General features: G+C 36.3%; 1 protein-coding gene across 2 annotated transcripts in view; it reads right to left on the bottom strand.

The window, feature by feature from the left end:
• The window catches only part of NCAPD3 (non-SMC condensin II complex, subunit D3), a 60,295-nt gene that overhangs the window by 17,192 nt on the left and 17,555 nt on the right, over positions 1-25,548 (bottom strand). For both annotated transcript variants that reach the window (XM_012729967.1, XM_012729968.1), the window contains exons 9-23: positions 25,424-25,496; positions 24,554-24,679; positions 24,163-24,415; positions 23,786-23,842; positions 23,155-23,244; positions 17,186-17,259; positions 16,504-16,638; positions 15,486-15,706; positions 8,413-8,604; positions 7,884-7,981; positions 7,673-7,788; positions 3,657-3,764; positions 1,660-1,774; positions 1,457-1,564; positions 183-421 (exon numbers count right to left, since the gene is read on the bottom strand). In XM_012729967.1, coding sequence (XP_012585421.1) covers positions 183-421; positions 1,457-1,564; positions 1,660-1,774; positions 3,657-3,764; positions 7,673-7,788; positions 7,884-7,981; positions 8,413-8,604; positions 15,486-15,706; positions 16,504-16,638; positions 17,186-17,259; positions 23,155-23,244; positions 23,786-23,842; positions 24,163-24,415; positions 24,554-24,679; positions 25,424-25,496 — 2,005 coding nt within the window. The remainder of the gene's footprint in view (positions 1-182; positions 422-1,456; positions 1,565-1,659; positions 1,775-3,656; positions 3,765-7,672; positions 7,789-7,883; positions 7,982-8,412; positions 8,605-15,485; positions 15,707-16,503; positions 16,639-17,185; positions 17,260-23,154; positions 23,245-23,785; positions 23,843-24,162; positions 24,416-24,553; positions 24,680-25,423; positions 25,497-25,548) is intronic.

Raw genomic sequence — 25,548 nt, 5'->3', positions numbered from 1 at the left:
AAGTAATGCTCTGCTTAAAGGCTGGACTGACCACTAGAACAGTAATATTTTTAACCAAAAATGAGGCTCATTATTTGTGGATTCTAATATAAAGCAACATATGTCCTAGGCCACTCAAATTTTCCCCTGCAGAAGCCAACAGCAGCAGAGAAAAGAGAGTAGGCCTAGTTTTCATACGTTACCTGTAAGAGATTGGTAAGCAAGATCAGCGTTTGCTTTCGGATGAATGGATCTGAATCCTTGAGACACATGGAGATGTTGGGGATGTATTTGTCCACCATGGCAGTGTAGCGGATACACAGGTCGCACATGACGATGACGACATTGTTCCGCACAGCCACATCGTCACACACTTCCAGCTCTCGCACAAGGGCCGGGATGCTCTTCTTTGCAAGATCCTCATGCTGTAAGCACAGCTTGCCTGTCACAAAAGAGCGCACAATGCCTTAACTCTATGGTGTCCTAAGCCTAAATTTTCTTTGGCTATATACTGCTATGAATTTTATTTAATTAAAGTGGAAACATTTCAAAAATCACAAACAAACCCATACTAAATATTAGCAAGTTCAAAATACCTCAAGGAAAAGTCCCCTCTCCCTTTTACATCAGCTCGCCCTGAGTTTCAGGAGATAGATAAGGTGGGATGCTCCTTGACTATAGTAAAATTATCTTCCTTATAAAGCTAACATTTGAATTTTGGAGTTATTGACTTATCTGGAAGATCGTCAATAATATCTAACCAGTAACACATTTTACTTCTGATACTCTATAGAAAGTTTTTAAGTTAATGGAATGAAATCAGCAAGCTAAGCAGGAAAGATGATCAGCTTATTAATGTCATTTCACATTCACAGTGTGGAGAAGAAAGGCTGCTGAGGAGGGCTTTTTGTTAGTGTGTGTGGCCTGGGGAATGCTTGGCTCTCATTTATAAACTTTAGCTTTTGCAAAATACCATTATAAAAAAATTCCTCTTACTCAATATGAAATATACAATCTCACTTAAGGAAAAAAAAATTCCATTATAGCAGGGTAGTCAGTGTTTTCAAGATTAACAACAAATTGAATTATGGAGAAATATGCTTAATAGCTCATCTACTAGTTTTGGAAAACACAAAAAAGTAATCTCCTTGTTATTTTTCCATTTCAGAATTCATAGTGATATAGTACTTGATAAACAGACTTCATGGTACTACAAAAGTTGACGAAAAAAAAATCACAAGAGCAGGTATAAGTGGATTCAACATAAAACCCACAAGTCCTCTAGAGGGAGTATCTTGAGCCTGCTGTCAGCGCAGGTACCAGTCCAAGGGCGCTCTTATGCCTGCAAGGCAGGGGACTTCTGCCATGATGAATGGCCGGACTGAATCAAGCTCCGCAGAATACAAGCCATTACTGTGGCTGGCTCAGTAAGACCAGTCTGCATAAACCCTGTTCTTCCCACAGCACTTGTACTTACCCAGGGCAATGATGGCATGAGCTCTGATCACAGAGGGCATGGTAGAACCTCTGGCCTGGGGAAGAGGCTGAGAGGGTGGGCCTTCACTGCTTCCTTGAGATGAGGCTACTATAGGGAAAGGTAACAGAGCTTACTTATAGTAGTTGAGGGGCTAATCCAACTTTAGGATTAGCACACACAGAGGAGAATTTCAAGTGCCTTACCAAAATCCGCATCAGCAGAAGAAGCTAATATAGACTGAATCAAAAGGAAGGCTCGTTTCTCCACTCTGGCTGGACAGAGTTGGGCTATATCTCCTAAAGTAAAAATGTACTTCACCTACAAAGAGAATGGTTTTGTAATGAAAATAAGACAAAAGAAAAATTAATTCTGACTAGATTGAAGGGCATGTCAGTGTAGTATTGTCACCAAATTGAAAGAACATTGTTCCCCCCCCAAAAAAATTATAAAAATCCAGTCCCATCCACTTAATAAAATTCACCCAAAATTAGGGTAACCATATATAATTTTTCACCTACATTTAGGTTATTTCTCCAAGTAGAAGGGGATGCTATTAATAATGACACTGTGATAACAGGTGTAAACCATGACTCACGGCAAACAGGGATATAGAACCACCTACCCCACCTACCTATAATCCTATAACCCAAAGATATTATTGTTTTTGTGAATAACTTTCTTTTCAAAATAACTTTCCGGTTATATGACTTTGTTTGCTTTTCTTATAATTGTTTAACTATGCATGCTATGTTGAAGCTTGCAAGTATTGATTTCAGTATTAAGTATCCTTTCATGTCAATATATACAATAAATGTTTTATCACTTCATGTGTTGAAAACTACCACTTATTCCTCTATTAGTGACCATTTATGTTGTTTCTAACCTTTTGCTGTTTGTATTAGTCTGATGAAGACCTTTGTATCACTGAATGCTGTTTTACTTTCTTAAGTAATGCCCTTAGTAAGAGGGCAGATAAATGGTTTTACACTTTAGAACATAATTCCAAACTGTCCTCCAGATTAGTGACTTCTACTAAAAACTTATGAGAACCTGCTTCCTTACAGATGCCACTATGTGTTTATGTAGGACATTCGGCTTAATAGTTAAGTAATACTGTAATTTTTTTGTACCTCCCAACCCCCATACAAAGGTGATGCTAAATAGTATGTGTTATAGTCTTATTTAGTTAAGAAAGCTGTAGGTGTGTGTAAAAATTACTCAACATACTATATCTCTTATAGAGCAAATAAATAGTTAAATTATATTTAAAGAAGTTTGAAGCAGACAATATATAAATAGGGGCAAAACTTCACGTTTTATGACTAAAGACTAGGTTTTGGTTACAGATTTCTTTAAAGGGGCTTAAATCACTGACCATAACATGCATTTTATTTTTATAAGTTTGGGCAGCGCCTGCCCAGACAAATGAGAAGAACAAGACCTTCTAGATATCCTGGGTTAGGTTCCTTCTGTATTGTGGCCCTCTGAACACAATATGTTAAGGTGCTATTTGATCACTATGTAGTATAAGTGCCACCAACAAAGCAGGAACTAAATACAAAAGAGGTGACCTACTACTTTTCAAAGAGATGAGGAAAATATCAATTCTGGTTAAGTATAGCCGATATCGGAGGGCACCAGAAGGTAGCTCATTGTTTTCATTACTGGACAGTGCAAGATGTGGGATTCCGAATCACCAGAACATACTGGCTATCAACCATGTGGCCAGCCACTTGAACTAGAAAGCTAGCTCCACATGTAAGCTCACAGGGCTCTGCTGTGCTGATACAATTTCTAAAGCATTGATCATGTCTCAAAATCTTGCTGCTCTGACATCACTCAAGTTTTCAATTTTCAAATATCTGATTTTTATTTTAGAACTGTTCAGTTAGCACTACTCTGTCATTCTACTATCTAATATTTCAAACTTAACTCTACCAAGCTTATAACACATTCTGTATTTGCCCTTTTGGAGCAGGTATCTCAGAGGCTCCAACTTGGTGAGGACTATATCAGGTTTTCTCTCTACATCTTATGAGGGGGGAAATAGTTACCAATTAAAAAACCCTTCTAAAACAGAATAAGCCTTAAGCATGGAAAACCTTGTCTTACTCAGACTACTAGATGCACAAATCATAAAGTCATCTTGTACATCTTTCATGTACAAGGAAAAGAACAGTTAAGAAAAGTAGCTACATACCAACAGGTCTTCATCCACATTCCCAGCTCCATCTTCCCTCAGAACTATGTTGGAGAGGTGGTGCACACAGCTGGAGAGCACAGTCCCACACACTTGCTTCAGGAGTTCCTGTGACAAGTCAAGTTCATCTTTAAAGGACCCACACATCGATTATCCATGAACACAATTTTCTCACAAGAAGCTCGATGATCTCCATATGTGTAAACCCTAAATCATGAGCAACCCCAGCCACCATGCTTCTGTGCTTTTGATGCTCTAGCACACTGACAGTGAGAACTGGCTAAGTGGAATTTATGAAAAACTGTCTACGTAACGAGTACAAGTACATATACATATACATATGTGTGAAAATGTATCGTCTGCCTTCCAACATTACAAAGAGCAAAAGGCATGTATTTAAGGAAGCTCTGATGCCCTAATTTATAAGACATTATAGCAGTGCTCCTCTATAAAAGAAAAAAAAATTCCTCTGTAATAAATATATTTTAAAACGAAATTAAAAAGTAGTTATTGTCTGCTGAAATTTATTTGTTCGAGACAAGTTTTCAGTGTCTTTATTGTTAAAATAACCATAAGGGGTCATCACCTCTAGTTCACGTCCAATTACACTTTCATGCCAAGCTAGGGGTGCAGTCACATTTCACAGCTTTGACTTGTTTCCCCAAAGTGGCCACTCCAAACACTTGGGGTTGAGTGACGTGCTCTACCCCAGACTCCAGCTTACCCTATGCAGACTTCTCGGCCAGGCACCCTCTCTTACGGCAATGAGGGGTCTCTCCCACTCTCTTCTAGGTGCCCTTAGCAAGTTACTATGTCTTGACCTTTATCACCACAAAATGGTACTTGACGTTTGTCAAGCTGTTAGTAAATCATCACTATGTCCCAAATGTTTTAGTCTGACTTGGCATAAAATGTTTCAAAACTATTGTCTTTACATTTTTAAAATCTTAACTGACCAACTTCGACTATGCCACTGTCATACAGCTCCTGCTATCTATGTACTTTAATTTAATGAGAACACAAAGGAAAACTTGTTTGAGACCTGAAGACAAGTGGCTGTGTAGTATAATCAGTAACTTTCAGAATCACAGGTTCTGGGAAGAACCATCAAGGTCATTCAAAACTGGGAGTCTCTCTAAACAGTAACTTATGCCAAGCTGTTGTCCGGCTTCTCTGTGAAATCTTCAATGCCCAAGCACCTGTTCTAAGATGAAGTCCCTTCATTTTTGGTAGGTCTCAGTGAGGCCTTTTTTCAGTTGGCCAAAATCTGTGTCCTAATTTCCACTTACTGGTCCAAATCAGACAAACACAATGGCAAATAAATCCTAATTCTTCTTTCATTTGAAAGTCCTTCATATATTAGATTTCATTTAGGCAGCCTAACCCACATAATTTACTTCCGAGCTAAAACCCCAGCTGTTCTATAACAGCCTGCTCCGTAAGTTTCTCATCTACCTGCTCCCCTATGGATACATTCAGTTTACATAGCTCAGAAGAACTGTCACTAACATTGTACTATTAAACACACAACTCAGATTTAACCAGTACAAAGAACAAGACCACCAACCCTCTTATTCTAGTAATTATTTCTATTAAAACTGGTCAAGGTTGCAAAGCTTACTCTCAATGATAGCCACAAAACACTATTAACTCATACCAAATGTAAAGATACCAAAAGTGACCAAAGACCTAAATCTTTGTATGTCAACTGCTGTTAAGCTATATATATCTTCATCACCTATGAGAAGTTAGTTTTTCTCACTAAAATGCAGAATCTTCATATACAGAGAGGAGGAAAAGCAAAGAATCTGGAAAATCTCAGGACCTTAGGCCATTGTTGACCATCAAGGGAGATGCTATTGGAAGGGCTAAAACTGTGGCCTTTTTCCTAACACACTAATAGGTTCTACCTCTCTTTCAGTTCTTAATTTATAAATTCCCAGATAGACTCTAACAATTATAGCACCTAATGTTCCAGTAGGCCATAAACATGAACTCTATGACTTCGTATGGTCCTGATGCCTGTAGTACAGGTCATTCTTTCAGGACTGGAAGAAGACTGGAAATGTATTCTGGTGATTATAAAATTTAATCAGTCATTGTTGAGAGTCATCTATTGACAACGAATAATAATCATTATTAACAGTCCTAAAATTTGTCATTATGACTAGCATTATCTAGTAGTATACTTCATGATAAAAACAGAATACATGGTAATAAAATAATTTATTAGAGATATTGATATGGGTACCTTTTTAGGAAGCCAAAGTAATCCTCTGTCCCACATAGATTACTGGTTTGAATTTTTATTTTATACATGTATATAAAATATTTACTGAGAACTCTAGGCAGCTGTGGGAACATGATACAACAAGAAATAGAGTACTACAGCTTACAGGATAGGCATTTTCCAAGATCATAACTTATCAAATAATCAGAAATCTGGTAGGTGGGAACCCTCTGACTGGTTGAAAAATTGTCTCCTAAGCATCACTGTAAAGAGGGTAGCAAAGAAAGAAGAGAAAAAAAGCTTATCACAAATACCTAGGCTACAGTTCTGAAATGGTAACATGCCCAGCAGGCACACCTTCCTAGAAGCTATTCATATCCAGAGCCAAGACGATGGCTTCCTAAGGGAACTGGATATCTTTTAACATTTCTCAGAAGGCCCCTTGTGGGGAGAGGGGATGTCTAGGGGCACTCCAACATGGAGGTGCCAAATATACCCTCTCCAGTGGCCCATGCTGCCCTGTCCCCCAAACCCCCACCTCCTGACATGGCTCAACTTTGATAAGCACAGGCCTTCAGCAACTAGAGCAGCTTGGAGGCAGTGAATTAACAGCTCTTCAAGTCTGCAATGAAAATGACCTCTAGGGCCCTTCCTGGTGGTGCAATGGGTTAAAACACAGCCCTATGAAGCTATCGCAGCCACTGTAGCACAAGTTCGATCCCCAGCAAGGGAGGTGACCAACACAAGGGGGAGGTCTGCCATGCCTGCTGCTCCCCTCAGCAGTGTATTTCAGTCAATCTGCCTGTTCTTGCTCCCCACTCTGTCTCTGGTGAATCCGCTCACACCACTGTACCTCTGGCCTGTATCCCAGTTTTGTATGTATAAATAAATAAACCTTTAAAACAAAAAGAAAAGAAAAGAAAATGACCTCCAATAAAACTACACTGCAAATAATGGGAAAGAAACAGAATGGCAAGAATAAGAGTTGAAGAGGCAGAACCTGAAGAATTTGTACTAGAAAAATTATTGGACAGAGGTGTAGCAAATGGGAAGACTTTACAAGATGCTGACAATACTTGGGAACCTTAAGAAAATTTAACTTGTCCAGAGTTGATTGATGCATTTCTTAATTCTCAAAACGCTGGTAAAGAAAAGAATGGTGCACAAAGAAAAGAAAATCATTATCTGACAGTGAAACTGATGATAGGAAATCAAAGAGATGCTGCTGAAAAACCAGTTATTAAGAATAACTGCATTCTAATGAGTATCAATTTTGGTATGGTCATTTTAAAATAGTAATGGGAGAGTTGTTCAGAGTTTTTTTTTTTTTGCAACTATAGCACTGTTACTTTGAACAACTAGGAGCTTTCTGTATTTGCTTCCTTTAGCAGAAAAGAACATTTGCTACCATGGCATGTTATTTCCTCTGCATTAGAGAACTGCTTTTCTTAACATTAGGGGAAATCTCTATAGTCATTACTCACTCAGAATTTGTATTTAACTCATAAATGCCTAAGGACCATTCTGGATTTTTTGTTCATTTGTTTGTATTTGCATATATATGTAAAATACATATGTAAACAAAACATTTCTTGGGAAATGCCAATTGCATGTCACATGTTTCCTTACTATATAAAGTACACAAACAGCTTCTGGGGACTACCCACCTTACAGGTTCTCCATAGAGACAAACACTTCTCAAGCTCAAAAAAAAAAACAAGAAAAACCCAGAACCGATTTCAAGAACAAACAAATCACGACCACACCTGGAGAATTTGCAGAATACCTGTTCTTCCAAAGTTGTCTCTGCAGAGGCTCTACAGAGCCTCTGCAAAGTGTCAACAGCTGCGCTTATCAACTCAAGAGACCACTGGAACCCATTCAGTTTACACATGACGACATCTGAAAGAAAGTTAGAACCTTTAGAGTTCAACTGCTCAAAAATAAAAACTGAGAAGCAATGCTTTTTCAAGAAAGTCTCTGCCAGACACACTCACCAGTCACCTTGTCCCGGGTGCTCTTAGGAAGATGTTTTGCAATATGTCCAATCACACACAGAATGTGTCCTAAGGTGTTTGAATTGGGGTTCTTTTGACTAGGAAAGGGCAGAAGAAATATTAATATAGAACCAAAGTAAACATTCTTGCCAACAAAATTTTCTTAATTATTAACACAGAAGGAAGTAGGATAGCAAGGTTTTGGAGTCAAGCCATAGGAACATTATGGTACTTTATGTGCTAAGACAAAGGAGTTTTGGAGTTACAGGAACATTACGGCACTTTATTTACTAGGGCAAAGGAGTTTTGGAGTTAAGTCATAGGAACATGATGGCACTTTATATAAATGGGCAAAGGGTAAAGTCAAAGCTTAAGTACTTCCCATTTTTCTTATGTTTGTTTTTAATGCCAGCATTAAAAAAAAAAAAACCCAGCTACTTGATGCTATAAAATAGCACACTTCTTTAAGTCTCAAACTGTTTTCGAGGATCTTCATGTCTTTCAGTGGCTATGTTATAAACACGCAAACCTGCTGATTTTCTCCCAGGATTCTATTATTTTGGAGTAGTCCAGCTTAGGTGAAGAACAGGCGATCTTGGAAAGCAGCATCCACGCTGGTGCAGAATGTTCTGTGACAGTGTGGGATATCACGTTGTTTATAAAAGCAGATGAGAATTTATCTTTCTTGGACAAGATATGAAAAGCCTTATTTAAATAGCGGCTGGAAAAAAATATGGGAAAGTAGACTTGTAACTATAAATATACAAAGTTGTCTGGCTCAGTCTCTCAGAGAAAGGGCATCAACTTCTGCTGCTCTGGATCCCTCTGGCACTTAAAGCATCCATGTGTAAGTTCTGAGCTAATGCATAATGGACAACACCAAACTAGCTACCTTTTTAATCTGGATTGTATAGAATAAAGTATACTTGCTTTGCCCTTCATAAAGTATTTACTTTTATTTTTTATACCCAAAGGAGAAGTTTTATTACCTAAAAAAAAAGGAAAGGACACTTGCACAGGCATAAGTGGGCAGAAAGAATTTAAGGTTTCTTTATTTATGCATACAAGAACTGGGGTACAGGCCAGAGGTGAAGGGGTTGAGAGGATTCACCAGAGACAGAGTGGAGAGCAGAACAGACAGACTGACTGAATGACTGAAATACACTGCTGAGGGGAGCAGTGGGTGAGACAGGAGAGATCTGCCACACCATGCGGGGCACCTCCCTGGCTGGGGATCAAACTCGTGCTACAGTGGCTTCATAGTGCTGCGCTTTAACCCCTTGTGCCACCAGGGACAGGGAGGGCCCTAAAGAACTTATTTTTAAAGCAAAGAGTAAAACCTCCTAATTTGAGATTTTTCTCATTTCCATCCTCTCTATAAATGTCACATAGATATATGGGACAGGTTACCAGTACCACTTCCACCCAAAATTTACAAATCTAGTGATTAAAAAATGCAGACACTGTCCATTTACTGTGAAAGGTCTATAGAGAAGTGACATCCTAGGATTTAAAGGTGAGCTAAAATTTGGTATAAACTGTCCAATACCACTCAGAAATACATTATGGCAAAACTTTGAAAAATGAAGCTAAAAATGTTTGATGTATTCATCCAAAGTGCTTGTCACATCATTATTTTAAAATCACTTCATATTTTAATTCTTCCCAAAACATTGAATGAGATTTTATGACTTCATGAGACAAATGTACTTTCAAATGAAGAGAAAAATACACTCCCTCACTGAATGTTCCTTGGATTGTTAAGAACACTTATATACAACAGCAACTCTCCTGCCCACCTGTGACCCTGCAGGTGCTTCTTTCCACCAGCCCCACAACTCTGCCTGCCTGACTAATCAGGCCTCTCCTAGCAAACCTATCCTCTTTCAGGGCAGCTCTTTCTGCCCACTGTGTCTGTGTCTGTGCAAACCACCTTCCCTTCCCTTCCCTTTTCATATTGGAACTTGCTGTTTTGAATAAACACTACCCTAAGAATAATAAAACTTTCTCATGAAATGGAAAAAGGTAAATTCTCAAAGCATGAAGAAGGATACTGTAACAAAATAAACATTTATCACCAATCAGCACCACATATAAATCAATGGTTTTATTACTAAGTTAGCTATCAATAAGAAGTCCATCAAAAAATCTATCCAGGTACCTAAAAAAAAAAGAAAAAGACACTAAAAATGGTTACCATGAAACAGAGGGTGAGGAGCTAAGACTGATGGCATCTAAGGGTATAAACTTGCAAACAGTAGTAAGTCACAACAAGCTCATGCATGGCATAGTGAAGAGACACAGTGCTGTGTTACAATTATGTAATGTGTCAAATTCACATATTATTCTTATCTTAAGAGTCAGTAGAATAGGAAAAATCTTCCAAACTTCCAGTTTTGAAATCTCAAATTTGGCTTCTATTTCAAACCCCCTCCCCCCCCATTTTAGTGGAACAGTTCCCCCAACTCCTCCCATTTCAGTGCTCAGTTAGCCCAACTGTTAATCACATACCCCCTACCTGTCCAGTCAGAATGTGATTCAACAAATACAAACCCAATTCTTTTAAAAGGTCCATTGACCTTAACCCTAATCCAAAACCAACATACACACTTCAGGACCCATTTTACATGGCTTCTTCTAAACTACCCTCTTTGCTTTTAATCTCTGGTTTACCTGTTTGATCTCTTGTTTTTCGTCCTTCACTAATTCATTTTCAGTTCTAATCACTGCAGTTGCTTGATTTTGAAAACTCTTGGTCCTCTTCTTTACAACCTAACTGGGTCATCTCATTCATTGCCAAGGGTTCCACTCAGATATGACAAGGCAAAGCAAGCACACTTTTAAAACAGGACTTCTATCTTCCCAACCTGCTCTACACTGTGGCTTTCCCCCACTGACCTTTTAAGTTAGGATTCTACAAGACTGTCTACTGCAATCTCCTGTCCAGTTAATCTTATTTCATCTCTAGGAATTACTTAGTTTATGCCATCAATAGGGAGTCATCCTAAGCTACAAAAACCAAAACCCTCACCCCTCAAAACCCCAAAATTTTCCATTTCCTCCTTTTCCTCTTATGACTCACTTTCTACTAAAATTGTGAATTAATTTTGTCTCTTTCCACTAGACTGTGAGCAACTTGAGAGGAAATTGATTTCCTTTGACCTTCAAAACAAATCTTAATCAACCCTACACTTCCACTTGTTAAAAAGCTCCAAATATATCCTACTTTTCCCATTTCCACTGTCTCATCATGTTTAACTGAGATCATTTCAATGGTGGCTTGCTTTCTCAGACGAGTCTTGCTTCTCGATCACCAATCACAAACTCACTGGCTGCCCTTCCTAATATGTAAAGTCCTGTATTACTCATCCTCTTGAAGTTCATCAACAGCTTCCTCTACCCATTCTGCTTTCCTTCTGAAGTCAAACTTCTCAGCACGCTATACTATGCCTTTGCAGTTCATCCACTGTCCACGAAGAGCTTTAACGATCACCTTGAGCCCTGTGGCTCCTGAACAGCTCTGTAGTGGTGATAATTCCAGCAAATGCCCGTTTCCTTATTAATCTTCAATTCAAAGGTCATCTCTTCTAAGTCTCTCTTCCTGAAACATTTCTTGATGCTTAAGTTGCTTTCTATTTATTAAAGAACCTATACAAAACTTTGTTTATGTTTATGGAACTCTATCCTACTGTAACCACAGTGCTCAACAATCAAAACCAAAAAAAAAAAAAAAAACTGATTCTCTGGCTCAGAAGCTCTCATGCTTTCTCATTTCAACTTTTAAACTCCTAATAATTATTGACCACCTCAAAGAGATTTTACTTTTATCTTTCTGATTATACTGTGGGCCTTATCTGTCAATATTTGTCATATTAAAAATCAACACATTTAAAATATTTATTAATTTTCCTATAAACCAATTACATGTTAACACAAATAATGGATTATTTTACAAATAACAACCTTTCTGAAAATAAAATTTCACCACATATTTCATAAAATATCTGAGCAGCCTCATTTTATATTTGTGTGAATCTCTTTAAGGTTTGGCTTAAACAGAAAGCAGATGGATGTTTGTATCTGCTTCTGCATTCAATTTGTTCCAAGTTATACAACTTTTGTAGACTCTGCAATACTAGTGTGCGAGACTGAAACTAAAAAATAGCATATGACAGCTTAATATGATGATCAAAACATGGTGGCCACATGAACCCACTTTGAGAACCACTGCCACATCCATTTCTTACATATGTGGTCCAAAGTCTAATCTTATCTTCCTAACTTTGAACATCCATCCAGGTTTTTCTTAATTGTTGTAAAATACACATGACAAAATTTACCATTTTAATGATTTTCCAGTGTACAATTCAGTGTATTAAATGCATTCACATTGCTGCGCAGTGACTCCTTTCCAGAACACTTTTATCGTCCCACACTGAAGCTGTGAAACTCACAGTTGAAGTTCATCAAACTCATCACTCCCCCTCCACAGCCTCTGTATAAGTACCATTCTACTGCTTCTATGAATTTGACTATCTGAGGTACCTCACATTCAGTGAAAACAGACAATATTTGTTCTTTTGTGTCTGGCTTATTTCACCTTGTATGCTTTCATAGTTCACTCACATTGTAGTATATACTTGAATTATATTACTGTTTAAGGTGGAATAATGTTCCAATGTATGTATTTATCACAATTTATTTGTTCCTTCATCAGCTGATGGATACTTGGGTTGTTTCCACTTCTTGGTTATTGTGAATGACACTGCGGTGACATTGTACTGAGCAAATACTCTGACTATAACTTTACTGAGAAAAGGCTAGAAAGCTCTAGCATGAACATTAGTTTACTCTTTTGTTCTTTCCCCTATACTTTTTGTTCTCTTTTATTTTTGAAGTTCTCTCCTTTACCTCTATAAGTTGAGCCCTTTCATAATATTGTTCTTTTTCAGACATTTACTATTTGTTTTTTTAAATGTAGAACTGGGGTGCAGGACAGAGATGTGGGGATGAGAGGATTCACCAGAGATAGAATGGGCAGAACAGGAGGATTTACTGAAATACACTAAGGGAAGCAGTGGGCCAGGCAGGAGAGGTCTGCTGTGCACATGGGGGTTAGCTTCCTGTCCAGGGATCAAACTCAGGCGGATGCGGTGACAGTGCTGAGACTTGACCAGGGAGGCCCCTAACTATCATTTTCATTCATCCTCAATATGCACAGGTATTTTCCCTTACCTTAAATGAAAACAAAGTCAGACCCTCCCTGGTGGCACAGTAGGTTAAAGCACAGCACTAAGAAGCTAAAGCTACTTCAGCATGAGTTCGATCCCCGCCCCAGAGGTGGTCCACATGGCGCCGCAGACCTCTCCTAAACCGCCCGCTGCTCCCCTCAGCAGTGTACTACATCAGTCAGCCTGTTCTGTTCCCTACTCTGTTTCTGGTGAATCCTTTCACCACCCCTGCACTTCACCACCTGTACCCCAGCTCTGTATGCATAAATAAATAAACCTTAAAAAAAAAAAGAAAACAAAGTCTGTGAAGGGACATATCTCAATTGAAGGTAAAAGCTAATGGTAAAGGGGAGAAACAAACAAACAAAAAAATCAAACTTCTAGAATGTCTGTATGACCTTGAGGTAGGGGAAAAAAATCTCTCTTAAAAAAACACATTAATCCAGAAATCTAATTAAAAACCAAACTCATCAGAAGATGCCACTGAGAGTAAAAATGCAAATCAGAGTGGGAGAAGATATTTGCAATATGGGTAACAACAGCTTATGCAGGGAATACACAATGAACACTGTCACATAAATAAGCAAAGAGTGACAGTATGGTTTTTTTTTTAAAAAAAAAAAGGTCAAGAGACCTGTGCAGGTAATTTACAAATGTGAATATCTAAGTGTTAATCCACATATGAAAAGAGGCCCAATTTCATTAACCAATCTGCAGTGTAAATTAAAACTGTAATGATACACCAGTTTTGTTCCTCCAAATGGCTCAAAAGGCAAAGACCAATACATAAAATGCAGACCAAGTTACGAAGTAAATGTAATCTCATGCTGAATGCATATAAACTGATACAACTACGGAAAACTGGCAGTTAAACATACTAAACAATACTGTTTCTAGGTGTATGCCCAACAGAAATATCTGCATGCATGTGTAGAAGCATTCATAGCAGTGTTATAAATACAGTGTTGAGAAACTAGAAACAACCCAGTTCTCAAGAGGATAAAGTGTGGTTTAGTCATAAATGTCATATATATATATTCAGCAATGAAAGTGAATGTGATACAGCTAAACACAGTGACTTGAATGAATCTTGTATTACATTAAGTGAAAGGAGTCAGTCAAAAAGAATATATACTATGTAATTCTGTAAATACAAAAGTTGAATAGAGAAAACTATTATCTGGTATTACAAATCTGGTGACACTGAGGAGGAAGTATGGTGAGTTGTGAGGATACTTTTAGGCCTAGCAACATTCTAGTTGTTGAACTGCGCGGTGGTTATACAGGTTTATTTTATTTGTGATATTTATTGATTATAAGGTTTGTATAGTTTTTGCTACACTGTATTTCAAAAAAGCCCTTTGGAAAGTAAAATAAATGAAAGGTATCTCCCTCCCATGGAGTTTCTCAGAGCTATTGTGGCCTCTTCTGCTTTTGTGTGAAGAACAATTACCTTTCATTGCCCTGAAGCTTTAACATGTTGGGTGTGCATAGTGAGATATCCCCAGGAAATGTAAAAACACAGTTGACTCTATTGTTGGCTTAATTCTCCTTCCTTGTAGGATTTACTACAAGGCATATAATTGATAGTGAGAAAATATTTATTGAGTGAAGGCATTTTCAGTCATAGAAAAGGGACTTAAGAGATCACCTAACTGTAAGATCATCCTTATAAATGTGGAAATAAGACCCAGAGAGATGATGTGATTTGCCAGAGTCACAAAATGGTATCTTTATCTACTTTTATCACACCAAATCTAGTTTTTCCTTTTGTATGATTACTTTCTCCATGACTGCATGTAAACAAGTGGGGCGATTCTTAAAAAATAAAGCAAAAATGGGCAGCCAAGTTAGCAAAAAACAAAGTAAACTTCAACTTGTAAAATTATGGCAGTATAGATTAAAATTTATCATTATAGGCGCTAACATCTTTCTATCATGTCCACAGTACATTGTATCCTCAATAAATGTTATAAAATGGGGTAAAATCACTGTTAAGTCAACCAATCTAACAAAGTATGAGAAAAAGTTATCTGTGAAATGATCTTTCATAATAGCTGGTATTGAGAAAAGTGAAAATCAATAAACTATATCTATTAGTATTTTCTACTACATATTTTGTTAAAATATCATTTTGGAACTGGAGGACACTCAGAGGAAAGCAAGGGAAGTAATCAGGGCTTTCACAAAAAACTTCTCCACAAAAATGCTAAGAAATTCAAATTAAGGTTAAGAAAGACCAAATTTGAGTCTTCATATATTCTATCTACCTGTAATCTAGAAAGTGGATTTTCTACAATCAATATCATAGCTTACTAATAAAACACCCTATGGCCTTCTACAAGGAAAACAAGTCATGTAAATAACATACCTCAATTCTTGGCTTTCTGTACTGAGAAGGGCAAGAAGCGCCCAAGCTAGCACCTGGCTGTCGTCTCCGCTGTGAAATTTACTGTAATGCTTAATGTTCTGCAGCAGGAGCTGGTCAAGGCACTCCAGAGCCTTTTCCTGCACAGTGCTCTCACAGTCCATCACAACTGGGACGATCCCCATCAGCCAGGCTTTCTGGATCTGGACACATCTCGGTTGGGCCTTAGGAAATAAAAATCATGAAATCATACAAAACTCTTAACACTATTAGAAATCTAAGTATAAATCAGTTGAGTTGTGATTAATGTGTAGAAGCATGGTAAAAAGTCTACACACAATTAAAAATAAATCATAAAATGAAAATTAACATTTGAAATTTATGTTAAAATAAGAGTTATCCGCCTGTTAACTCTTGGTAAAAATTTCTATGAAAACTCTATGATAAATAACTGTGATGAATTTAGTACATAACTGAAAATTATTATTAACAGTAAACTTACCTACACTTTCTAGCAATTTAAGATAACAAATTTAATTTTCCAAGGAGTGGTGAGAATACATACTGACACAAAAAGTCAAAATATACATTGTTCAATGTCTTTTAAATTCTTCAAAAGTTAATTATTTGACAGAAATAAATTGTATAGACATTACATGTAACACAGTAAATATATGTCAATTAGAAATGGATCTGTTCTCTTGGCATTTCATCTATATAGGTTTTAATGTACAGAACTTGATCTAGGCCTCACTTAACCAAATTATTTTTAAAGTTCGTATTTTTATGTGAGATTTACAGTGAAGTTAAGAAAAGGCTAACCATTAGCATTCTCTAGCATTAATTCACAAATATATTCATAGATTATTGCTTGTAGTTAGAATATACCTTTTTCTCTCTCTTACACTAAATAGCTCTAAATAGTTCCTAATAGAGAACTTAATATTTAGGAACAATTACTATGCTGAATTATTTTTAGTAAAAATTTCATACTTTAGATACATAATGCCTTGCTTCTCACCATAAGAAGTTCAGTAAGAGATTGTAAAGCCTGCTTCCGGACAGATACCGCAGGGTCTCGAGACTGGTCTTGCAGAATTAACAGGTATTCTTTCATACCCGAAATGTCACAGTGTTTCAAAATACTCACTAATACCTAGAGGGGCAGAAGCAGCAAGAAATGATAACTTATACATAGTCTAAATGCACAAAGACAGCTTGTAGAGAAAGGAAGTCGTCCTTTAAGCTTGTGTCCTTAACATTTTTCACATCATGGATCCGTTATTCCCCTAGAAAAAGCCCACCTTTCAGAATCTGCTGAGTTATGGTCTCCCTCCAGAAAATGTATGATGTACATTTTTATATAAACAAGTGTTTATAAACAATTTCAGTAGTTTCATGAATCTTGTCAAAATTCTCCCATGGTTCTCAAGTTAAGAACTCCTATTCTAAACAAAGAAATTAAGGATATAAATATGTGGTTTTTAGAAAAGCCAACAACCCCTCAGGAAAACTTAAAAAACAGAAAATTCTCCCATTCATTTATGTAATTTATATACACCAGCACCAAGGTCAGTTAGTGTTAAGTGAAATCCAAGTTAAGCAATGAATACAGCTAGTGTTTTAAAAATATTCCCTTGCATTGCTATGATTTTAATGCTTAAACAGGGAGCACTAAAAGGATGTTCAGAAAAAACTCAGACCTGAAGTGCAGACTTCCTGACATTGGTCTTCTCATCCCTGATTCTCTTTCTCAGCATTGCCATGACACATCTTTCTGTTGAGAAAAAGCGAAAGAATTATTCTAGTCTGATAAAGTCTAACATTGCACCATGTAAGAAAATAATTGTAATGCTCACTAGTTAGCTTGTGTGAAATATGAGTATAAAAAATTAAAAAAAAATTAACTTTTTATAATGATGCAAAAGGCAGAGTAATATGATTTTAAATAGGCATAAATTCTGAAATACTGAAAATTCAGTTTTAAATCCCAGCTCCTCTCCTATGTCTACAATTTTCAATGAATTATTTAGTGCTTTGAGTTTGTTTAGTTATACATAAAATGTGTTAACATACTTCTTAAAAAAGAGACTAAATAAGATAATATATGACAGCAACTTTAAAATCCTGGTCATATGCATCATAAAAAAATCATTGACGACTCCTACATTTTGATATGGATTTTACCCTTTAATCTGAATTAAAATTGAAATCGAGAATTGTAAAAAAATTCATTTTAAAGCAGAAACATATCGCTATAAACAGCATACATTTTAAATGAAAAGTATATTTTACAAAACCAAAAACATTTAGTAAAAAGAATGGTACTGTTTTACATTTCACAAACTTCAATGTCTGGCTTAATAGAAGACAGCTAGATTCTCATCTCAGTTTCTGCCTGTGATCTGTTTTGATTTCATTTTCCATGAAGCTTCTGGTAAATTTCAATTTATACTGTGAGAAAATCAGAGTGCACAAGGTAAATGATATCTTGATATTATCATGAAAACAGTATTGACGTCAAGGACCTTTTGGAGAAAGTGTAAGGACCTTTTGGAGGAGGTGTAAGGAGGTGCATTACAAAATGAACTATAGAATGGAAAAGCCAATGAAATAAAAATTAGGTTTCTTGAAAAGATTAGCAAAGTTAACAAACTTTCAGCTAGACTGAGAAAATAAAAGAGAAGATTCAGATTGCTAAAACTGGAATGAATGAGGTACTATATGACTCCTGACCTTACAGAAATGAAAAAAAAAAAAAAGATAACAAGAAACAAATACCAGATGTGGAATGTAAAGAAAGAAAAAAGGAACAGACAAAACTAAACCAAAATAAACCCTAGGGAAGGAGGGAGGAGCACGTTGGGGAAGGGGCACCGTGGTGTGGTAACATACCGCTGAAGGGGTGTGAGCTACTATCTCTGAATCATACACAGTGTTGAATAAAAACAATATAATCAAAAGAAAAAAAGATCACAAATACTATAAACAACTTAGGCCAACAACTTAGATGAAATGGACTTACAAAGTTATAAACTATAGGAAATTTAAAAAGTCTGACTATACCTAGAACAAGAGATTGAATTAGTTATCAAAAAACTTCTCATATATGCACAAAAGTTCAAGACCATATGAGTTTACTGGAGAATTCTACTGAATTTTAAGAGGAAATAGTGATACCAATTCTTCATAGACTCAAAATAAAGAAAGGCTTATCTTATTAAGTTAGAATTACACTGAGAGCAAAGTCAAACAAAAACATCTCAAGAAAACATTAGAGTAAAATCCATTATGAATACAGATGTAGAATCCTTAAAATATTAGCAAATCTAATCTAGCAAGAATAAGAATAAGCATATACCATGCTTGGGATTTATCACAGGAATGACAAGCTGGTTCAGCACATAAAATCTACCACAAAGAGCAAAGGACAAAAATGACATGACTGTCTTCAAAGGTGCAGAAAATGCACTTGTAAAACATTAACAACTTTCATGATAAAAACATGCAACAAACTAAAAACAGAAGGAAACCACTTCACAATAGTAGGCCACCCAGAAAAATTCCACAGTTAACAGAAAACAGACAAGGATGTCTACCCTCCCCTTTACTTCTTCCCAACACTGTACTAAAGATCCTAGCCAGAGAAAACAGGTAAGTGGTAAAAGGCATCCAGAATGGAAGGTAACAAATAAAATAAAAATCTCACAGAAGCCACAAAAATCTATTGCCTATAGTAACCAGGTTTAGAACATAGGATCAATCACCACAAGTCAGTTATATAAACTAGCAATGAATAATTCAAAAATGAAATTAAGAAAGCAATTTCACTCATAATAGCATGAAAAGGGAAAAAAAAACCATTTAGGAATAAATTTAAAGCACAAGAGTTGTACACTGTAAACTGTCAAACATCATTGAAACAAACAAGACCAAAATGGAAAGAAAGGCATCTGGTAGTAATAATGGAGGGCTTATTATTTTAAAAATTGAAGTAATACTGGTTTACAACTCCGTATAGAGTTCAGGTATAGTTTCTCCCCTTAGTAATCAAACCCATCATCAAAGCCCAGTCAGCAACCAAAACCAACCAATCAACCTCCTCTTGCTACCCCCCACCCCCAACTACCATTCTGTTGTCAAAATCTAAGGGTTTGTTTTGGTTTGTGCATTTGCTGAGTGAAATCATATGGTATTTGGCTTTCTTCTGGCTAATTTCACTTAGTCTAATCCCCTAAAAATTAATACATATTGCCACAAAATGTATGATTTTACCTTTTTTGTTTAAATGGCTGAGTAGTATTTCATTTTGTGTGTGTGTATGTGAGTGTGTGTGTGTGTACACCACTCTGTTTCTTTAGCCAATCACCTATCATTAGGACTTGTTTTCATATTTTGGCTATTGTGAATAGTGCTACAATTAACACAGGGATACATATATCTTTTTGAATGCTTTCATATTCTTTGGATCACTACCCAGAAGTGGAATTAGTGGATCACACAGTAGTTCTGTTTTGATATTTTGAGGAAGCACCATACTGTTTCCTATGTACTTTCCCATCAACCGTATATAAAGTTTGTCTCAAGATCTTTGACAAGTTGTTTCTTGACTTTTTTTTTTGTAACAGCCAGTGTGAGCTGAAAACTCAGTGGCTCTGATTTGCATTTCCTATTGATAAGCAAATAGAACATCTTTTCATGTGTCTGCTGGCTATCTGTATGTCTTTGGTGAAATGCCTATTTAGATGCTCTGCCTAGTTTGGAAGGCTTAATATTATTAAGATAACAATACTCCCCAAACTGATCTACAGATCTCTATCAAATCCAAACTGGCTACTTTGGAGAAATAGACAGCTGATCCTACAATTCACCTGGAAATGAAAAGAGACACAGAGTGGTCAATCTTGAGAAACAAGAGCAAGGCTGCAGAACCAACACTTCCTGATTTCAAAATTAATGTAAATTCTGTGGTTCACAGTACAGTTCTGACATAAAGAATGGATTATCAATGAAACAGAAATGAGAGGACAGGAAGAAGTCCATATGCCAATCGTTATCTGACTTTTGACAAGGTGCCATGAACATTCACAAGAAAAATATAGTCCTTTAAATAAACAGGGATATATCAACTGGACATTCATAGAAATGGAGCTGGACCTTTCCATTTTACTCTAGGAAATAGTAACTAAAAATTGATCAAAGACAAAGCGCTAAAACTACAAAACTCTTAGAAAGAGAAAATATACATGAAAAATTTGTCCACTGGGGAAATGTAGATCAAAAACTATATTGAGAAACTACTTCACATTCACTAGGCTGGCTAAAAAGGAAAGACATAACAAGTGTTGGTAAGAGTGTGAAGAAACAAGTTGTCATACATGCCAGTGTGACTGAATAACTGTGCTGGCACTCTGAAAAACAGCCTGTCAATTCTGCAAAATGTTGAACAGAGAACTGCCACATAAGTCAGCAGTTGCACTGCTAGGTTTAAATCTAAATGGAATGAAAACATATTTGCGTGGAAAATTTGTACAAGAATGTTCATAGCAGCATTATTTTATAATAGCCAAAAGGTGGAAACAACTTAAATGTCCAACTGAATGAATACACAAATTGTGGTACTGTGGCATATCCATAATCCAGACATAATGAAGTACAGTATCTGCACAAGGCAACATGGATGAACCTTGCAAATGTTATGCTAGGTGAAGGAAGGCGTTCACAAAAGGCCACAAATTGTGCACTTTCATATTGTGGCGTGTCTAGACAAAGCAAACCTATAGCCAAAAAGCAAAAAAATGCTTGACAGGTTAGGAAAAAGGGAGAATGGGGGTGACAGTGTCAGTGATGAAAATGTTCTGGACTTATACAATATTTGTAGGTATACCCAAACCCACTGAATTATAAACTTTTAAATAGTTAATTTTTGGTATGAGTATTAAAAATAAGTGATCAGCATATTTCTGGCATATAGTAACTACAAATTTTATGTAAAATTGATGCAATATATCATTTTAGTTTTCAAAAAATAAAGATGGGACACTGGCTCTTTACATTTGGCAAACTTATAAATTGGAACCATCAATAAACAGTATAACCTGCTGTTGTTTGGAAGTCAGTTCAACAGTAAATGTGTAATTTGCTAAAAAGCCTGGAATCAACACAAGGGTGTGTGTGTGTGCATAAAGGCATATATATATATATTTTAACTTAAAAAACACATACTAATACCCTGCCAAATAAACCTATTTCTAGGCTGCTTTTTTAGGTTGAACTGATAAAAGTATTTCTCCTCATTACACTTTACATATTCCTCAACACTTGTCATAGCTGCACAACTTTATCTACATAAAGCACAGATAACACACACACGTTTTTCTCACTGATCCTTAAGAATTGGACTATGTTTTATTAAAATCTGTATCTACAGATAAATATTATAGACTTAATCAATCACATAAACTCTATACACATTCTCTTTCTTGTTAGCCATCCATCCATCCATCTCCATCTGCCTGTCTTGTAAAATCACTTCTCTAAATATCATTTTCATAGACTTTGGCAATAGCTCTCAATGAAAGAGAAGATGTGAGGATCGGGAAGACAACTAATCAGGGAGTTTTATTGTTATTCAATAGAGTTGGCATGAGAATCCATACTACTTCTCATTCCTAATGAGTGATTTCCCCATTATGCTAATACAATATGTCATTTTATAGAAGAAAAAAAGAGTACAGAGAAGTGAGTTTCTCATGATCATACAGCTAGATAGAAACTGAATCTGAGAGTAGTTTCCAGGTCTATACAGGGCCTAGTCCAGGTCTATGTTTCCTACTGAATCACTTTGACATTTATGCCATCCTAGATTATGCTGGGTCCAGTAAATCAACAAAAGAAACACAGTATCACTTGTGTTCAGAATCCTGTGCTAGATGGAGTTCATGGGAGAAAGGATCCTATACCATTCCAAACAATATATATGGCTCAGTAAAAAAAGAGAAATGAAGAGAAATTATAATCTAAAATTCTAAATTGTGTTTTTCAATAGAAGGTTGTACTCACATGTACAAAGGTGGGCTCTGGGATGGCTTAATCAGAGTCAAGAAGATACGAAACAAAAAGTAACAAGGAACTGAAAAGAGGAATACGATTGGGTACGACAGTAGTTCTCACTCCCCTCAATCGTCAACCTTTCTGACAAATTTTCTTCAAACACAAATGTTATCTCTACTGCACTATCTCTAGTACTTTTCTTTTCTTGGTCAGCAATCCCAAGAATTCATAACTTAACTTTAAAGGAAATGGAGTATTTGTTAATATTCTCTTAGTATTACAGAAGTACTGAGAGTTCAATGTCTGAGGAATGTAGCATATATATCTTAAAATGAAATACATTAATAGTATACTTCTATTGATGTTCTGCAAGGACAGTTAAAGATATAATAGAAATTACTCCACTTTTGATTTAAAAAATAAAAATGATGTTCCAATTCTTAGGGGTGAATTAGAAAAAAAATCCAAGACTTTTAAACTATACTTATAGTTGCCCCAAAATAAAAAGGAGCCCACAGACGTAAAATGATTTACTCAAGATCTTTCAGCTAGATAGAAACAATCTCGTGGTTTCCAGGATTATATATTATTCATCTGATAGCGACAAAATCCAACATACCCGTAGATCCAACTGTTTCACTACTGCTGTCTATATTGATCATCTCTGAGCTCCCAGAAGGATTAGGTGTCTGTCTCTGATAGGAAAATGCTTAAAAATAACATTAAAAAAATAAAGGTTCAGTCATTAAGATACAATTTGTCATCTTTTAATAATAAAAGCATTATACTTTACTCTTTCAAGCTGTTATTACTGAATATAATAGCTTAAAATGAATTTAAACTTATTTAATGAAGAAAAAAGGTACTCGGTCTTTCCCAATGGTACAAAGGTTAATGTCTCAGCACTATCAAGCTATCACCAGCCACTTGGCCATGAGTTCAACCCCCTGAGCTCAATCCCCAGCCAGGGAGGTGACTCACATAGCACAGCAGAGCTCTCCTGCTGCTCCCTTTAGCAGTGTATTTCAGTAGATCTGCCTGTTCTGTTCCCCACTGTCACTGGTGAATCCTCTCACCCCTCCACCCCCTGGCCTACATCCCATTCTTGAACGCATAAATAAATAAAATAAATCTTTAAAAAAAGTATTATATTAAAATAGGTGAATGTGAAGAAAAAAGTTTCAAATATCCAGAAAGCCTTCCAATAAGAAGGCAATAACTCAATATTTGAAAATACAGTGACCTATTACCTGCTGAATTTTTCAGCAAGGTTCCAGGATGGCTCTCTATTCCTGAAACTGCAGGACCTGAAATTAAACAGACAGATAAATAGGGAAAATGTTTATTATCATAAATCCTAACTAAATATTCAGATTTAAGATCAATATAGTCAGGCCTAAAGACAAAACAGATATAAATGATGACAATAATGTTCATGGGCATGCATCTGAAATGGATTTTAAGGCAGCCAATAATCTCAACTATAAAATGTGAACATGTAAAATACTACCTTCAAATTATCAGATTTTTTATTTAAGAGGTATTCAATAATAAAACATACTGAATCATACAGTCCAATTTTTCAACAAGTACAGACAAATTTCACTTCAGTAGTCACTACACTCACTGTTTATCAGAAGTTCTAGAATGCTCTCTGATGCGGTGGTCACAGATAGCTCCAGGCAATGCGCAAAACTGGACAGTGCTTTGCTTCGGACAGTAGGTGCCTTGTCTAAACAACGGTCAAACATGATTTCCTGCACCAAAAACTTATGCTTTAAGAACTTCTGATGCTCTAAGGAGACAGTGTTATCTACCTCTCTTTCAGGCAGTTCCAGTAAAGCTAAGGCAACATCCAGAGTAAAAACCCTGTGTGGGATCTGGTAAAACAAAATGATTAAGAATTGCCATCAGATGGAAGAACACCCAAAGGATCTCTTGTTAGAGCTACAGATCTGGTTGTCAGTAGAAGGTTGCAGAGCCAGGAACCAACATTTTATGCAGATGTTCTCTCCTACCTTGGAACTGCGTGAGTATTTGTAAAGCCAGGCAATGAATGTAGCATATTCCCCAGAAGGAAGTTTGTTGAGCAGCCTGACCAGGGACTGAGCTGCCAAGGTTCGATACTCTGACTTATCTATCACCTGAAACACAAATATCGACAAGTCTTGCAGTCAATATCTACCTGCAGGGCAACTGAAATGCATGTGGTAACAGAAGTAAAAAGTTAGTGAATGAACCAGTTCAGTAATCTTTAAGTGTTTTAGAAATGACTGACAAATCGAGGAACTAGAGCCCCTTGAAAACTAACCTATAAGAAATCTGCAAGTCCCCGCCTCAGAGACAGTATAGATCCTAGGATTCCAGTTAAGAATCAACTGTTTACACCATTAGAAAAATTTAAGAGCTAATCATGGAAATTTGAACACTGATTGGACATTTGATGATATTAAAGAATCTTTTTAAAAATACTTTTAGTACATTGGGGGGGGATGCTAGTATCTTGTGGTTAGGTTTTTAAATAGCTTTTCCTTCAGATATATGGAAGATATTTATACATGAAAGCATATGATGGGGTCTGCTCTAAAAAACATTCAGTGTTCATGTGTTGGGAGCATTATACCTCACTGGGAGAGAAATGACACAAAATTGTTGTTGGGTAGCTCTTTCACCTTGTTATATTTTCTTTATGTTTGAAATTTTCCACAATGAAGGGGGTTTTTTTGTTCCCCCCAAAAGAATATCCTGCCTAAGGGAGCACTAACTGACTAACTGATACATAAAACAGTTAATAATGATATAGACTCATTCCCACGAATACCAACACAAACACATATATTTATTTTCATACATGTTATATACTAATTATTAAGCAAGTGGCACTGTACCTTGGCACAGATATGCTGCAATAAGATACGGAGTACTGGAAATATACTCTCCTTTAGTTCATCAACAAGTGAGCTATTAAAAAACAAAACATGTTCAATGTTGTTTATGATAACCAGAAATTATA

Source organism: Condylura cristata, unplaced genomic scaffold (genome assembly GCF_000260355.1).
Source record: "Condylura cristata isolate star-nosed mole 26May11 unplaced genomic scaffold, ConCri1.0 scaffold00025, whole genome shotgun sequence".
Classification (NCBI taxonomy): Eukaryota; Metazoa; Chordata; class Mammalia; order Eulipotyphla; family Talpidae; genus Condylura; species Condylura cristata.
This window is presented reverse-complemented; position numbering and strand designations above follow the sequence as displayed.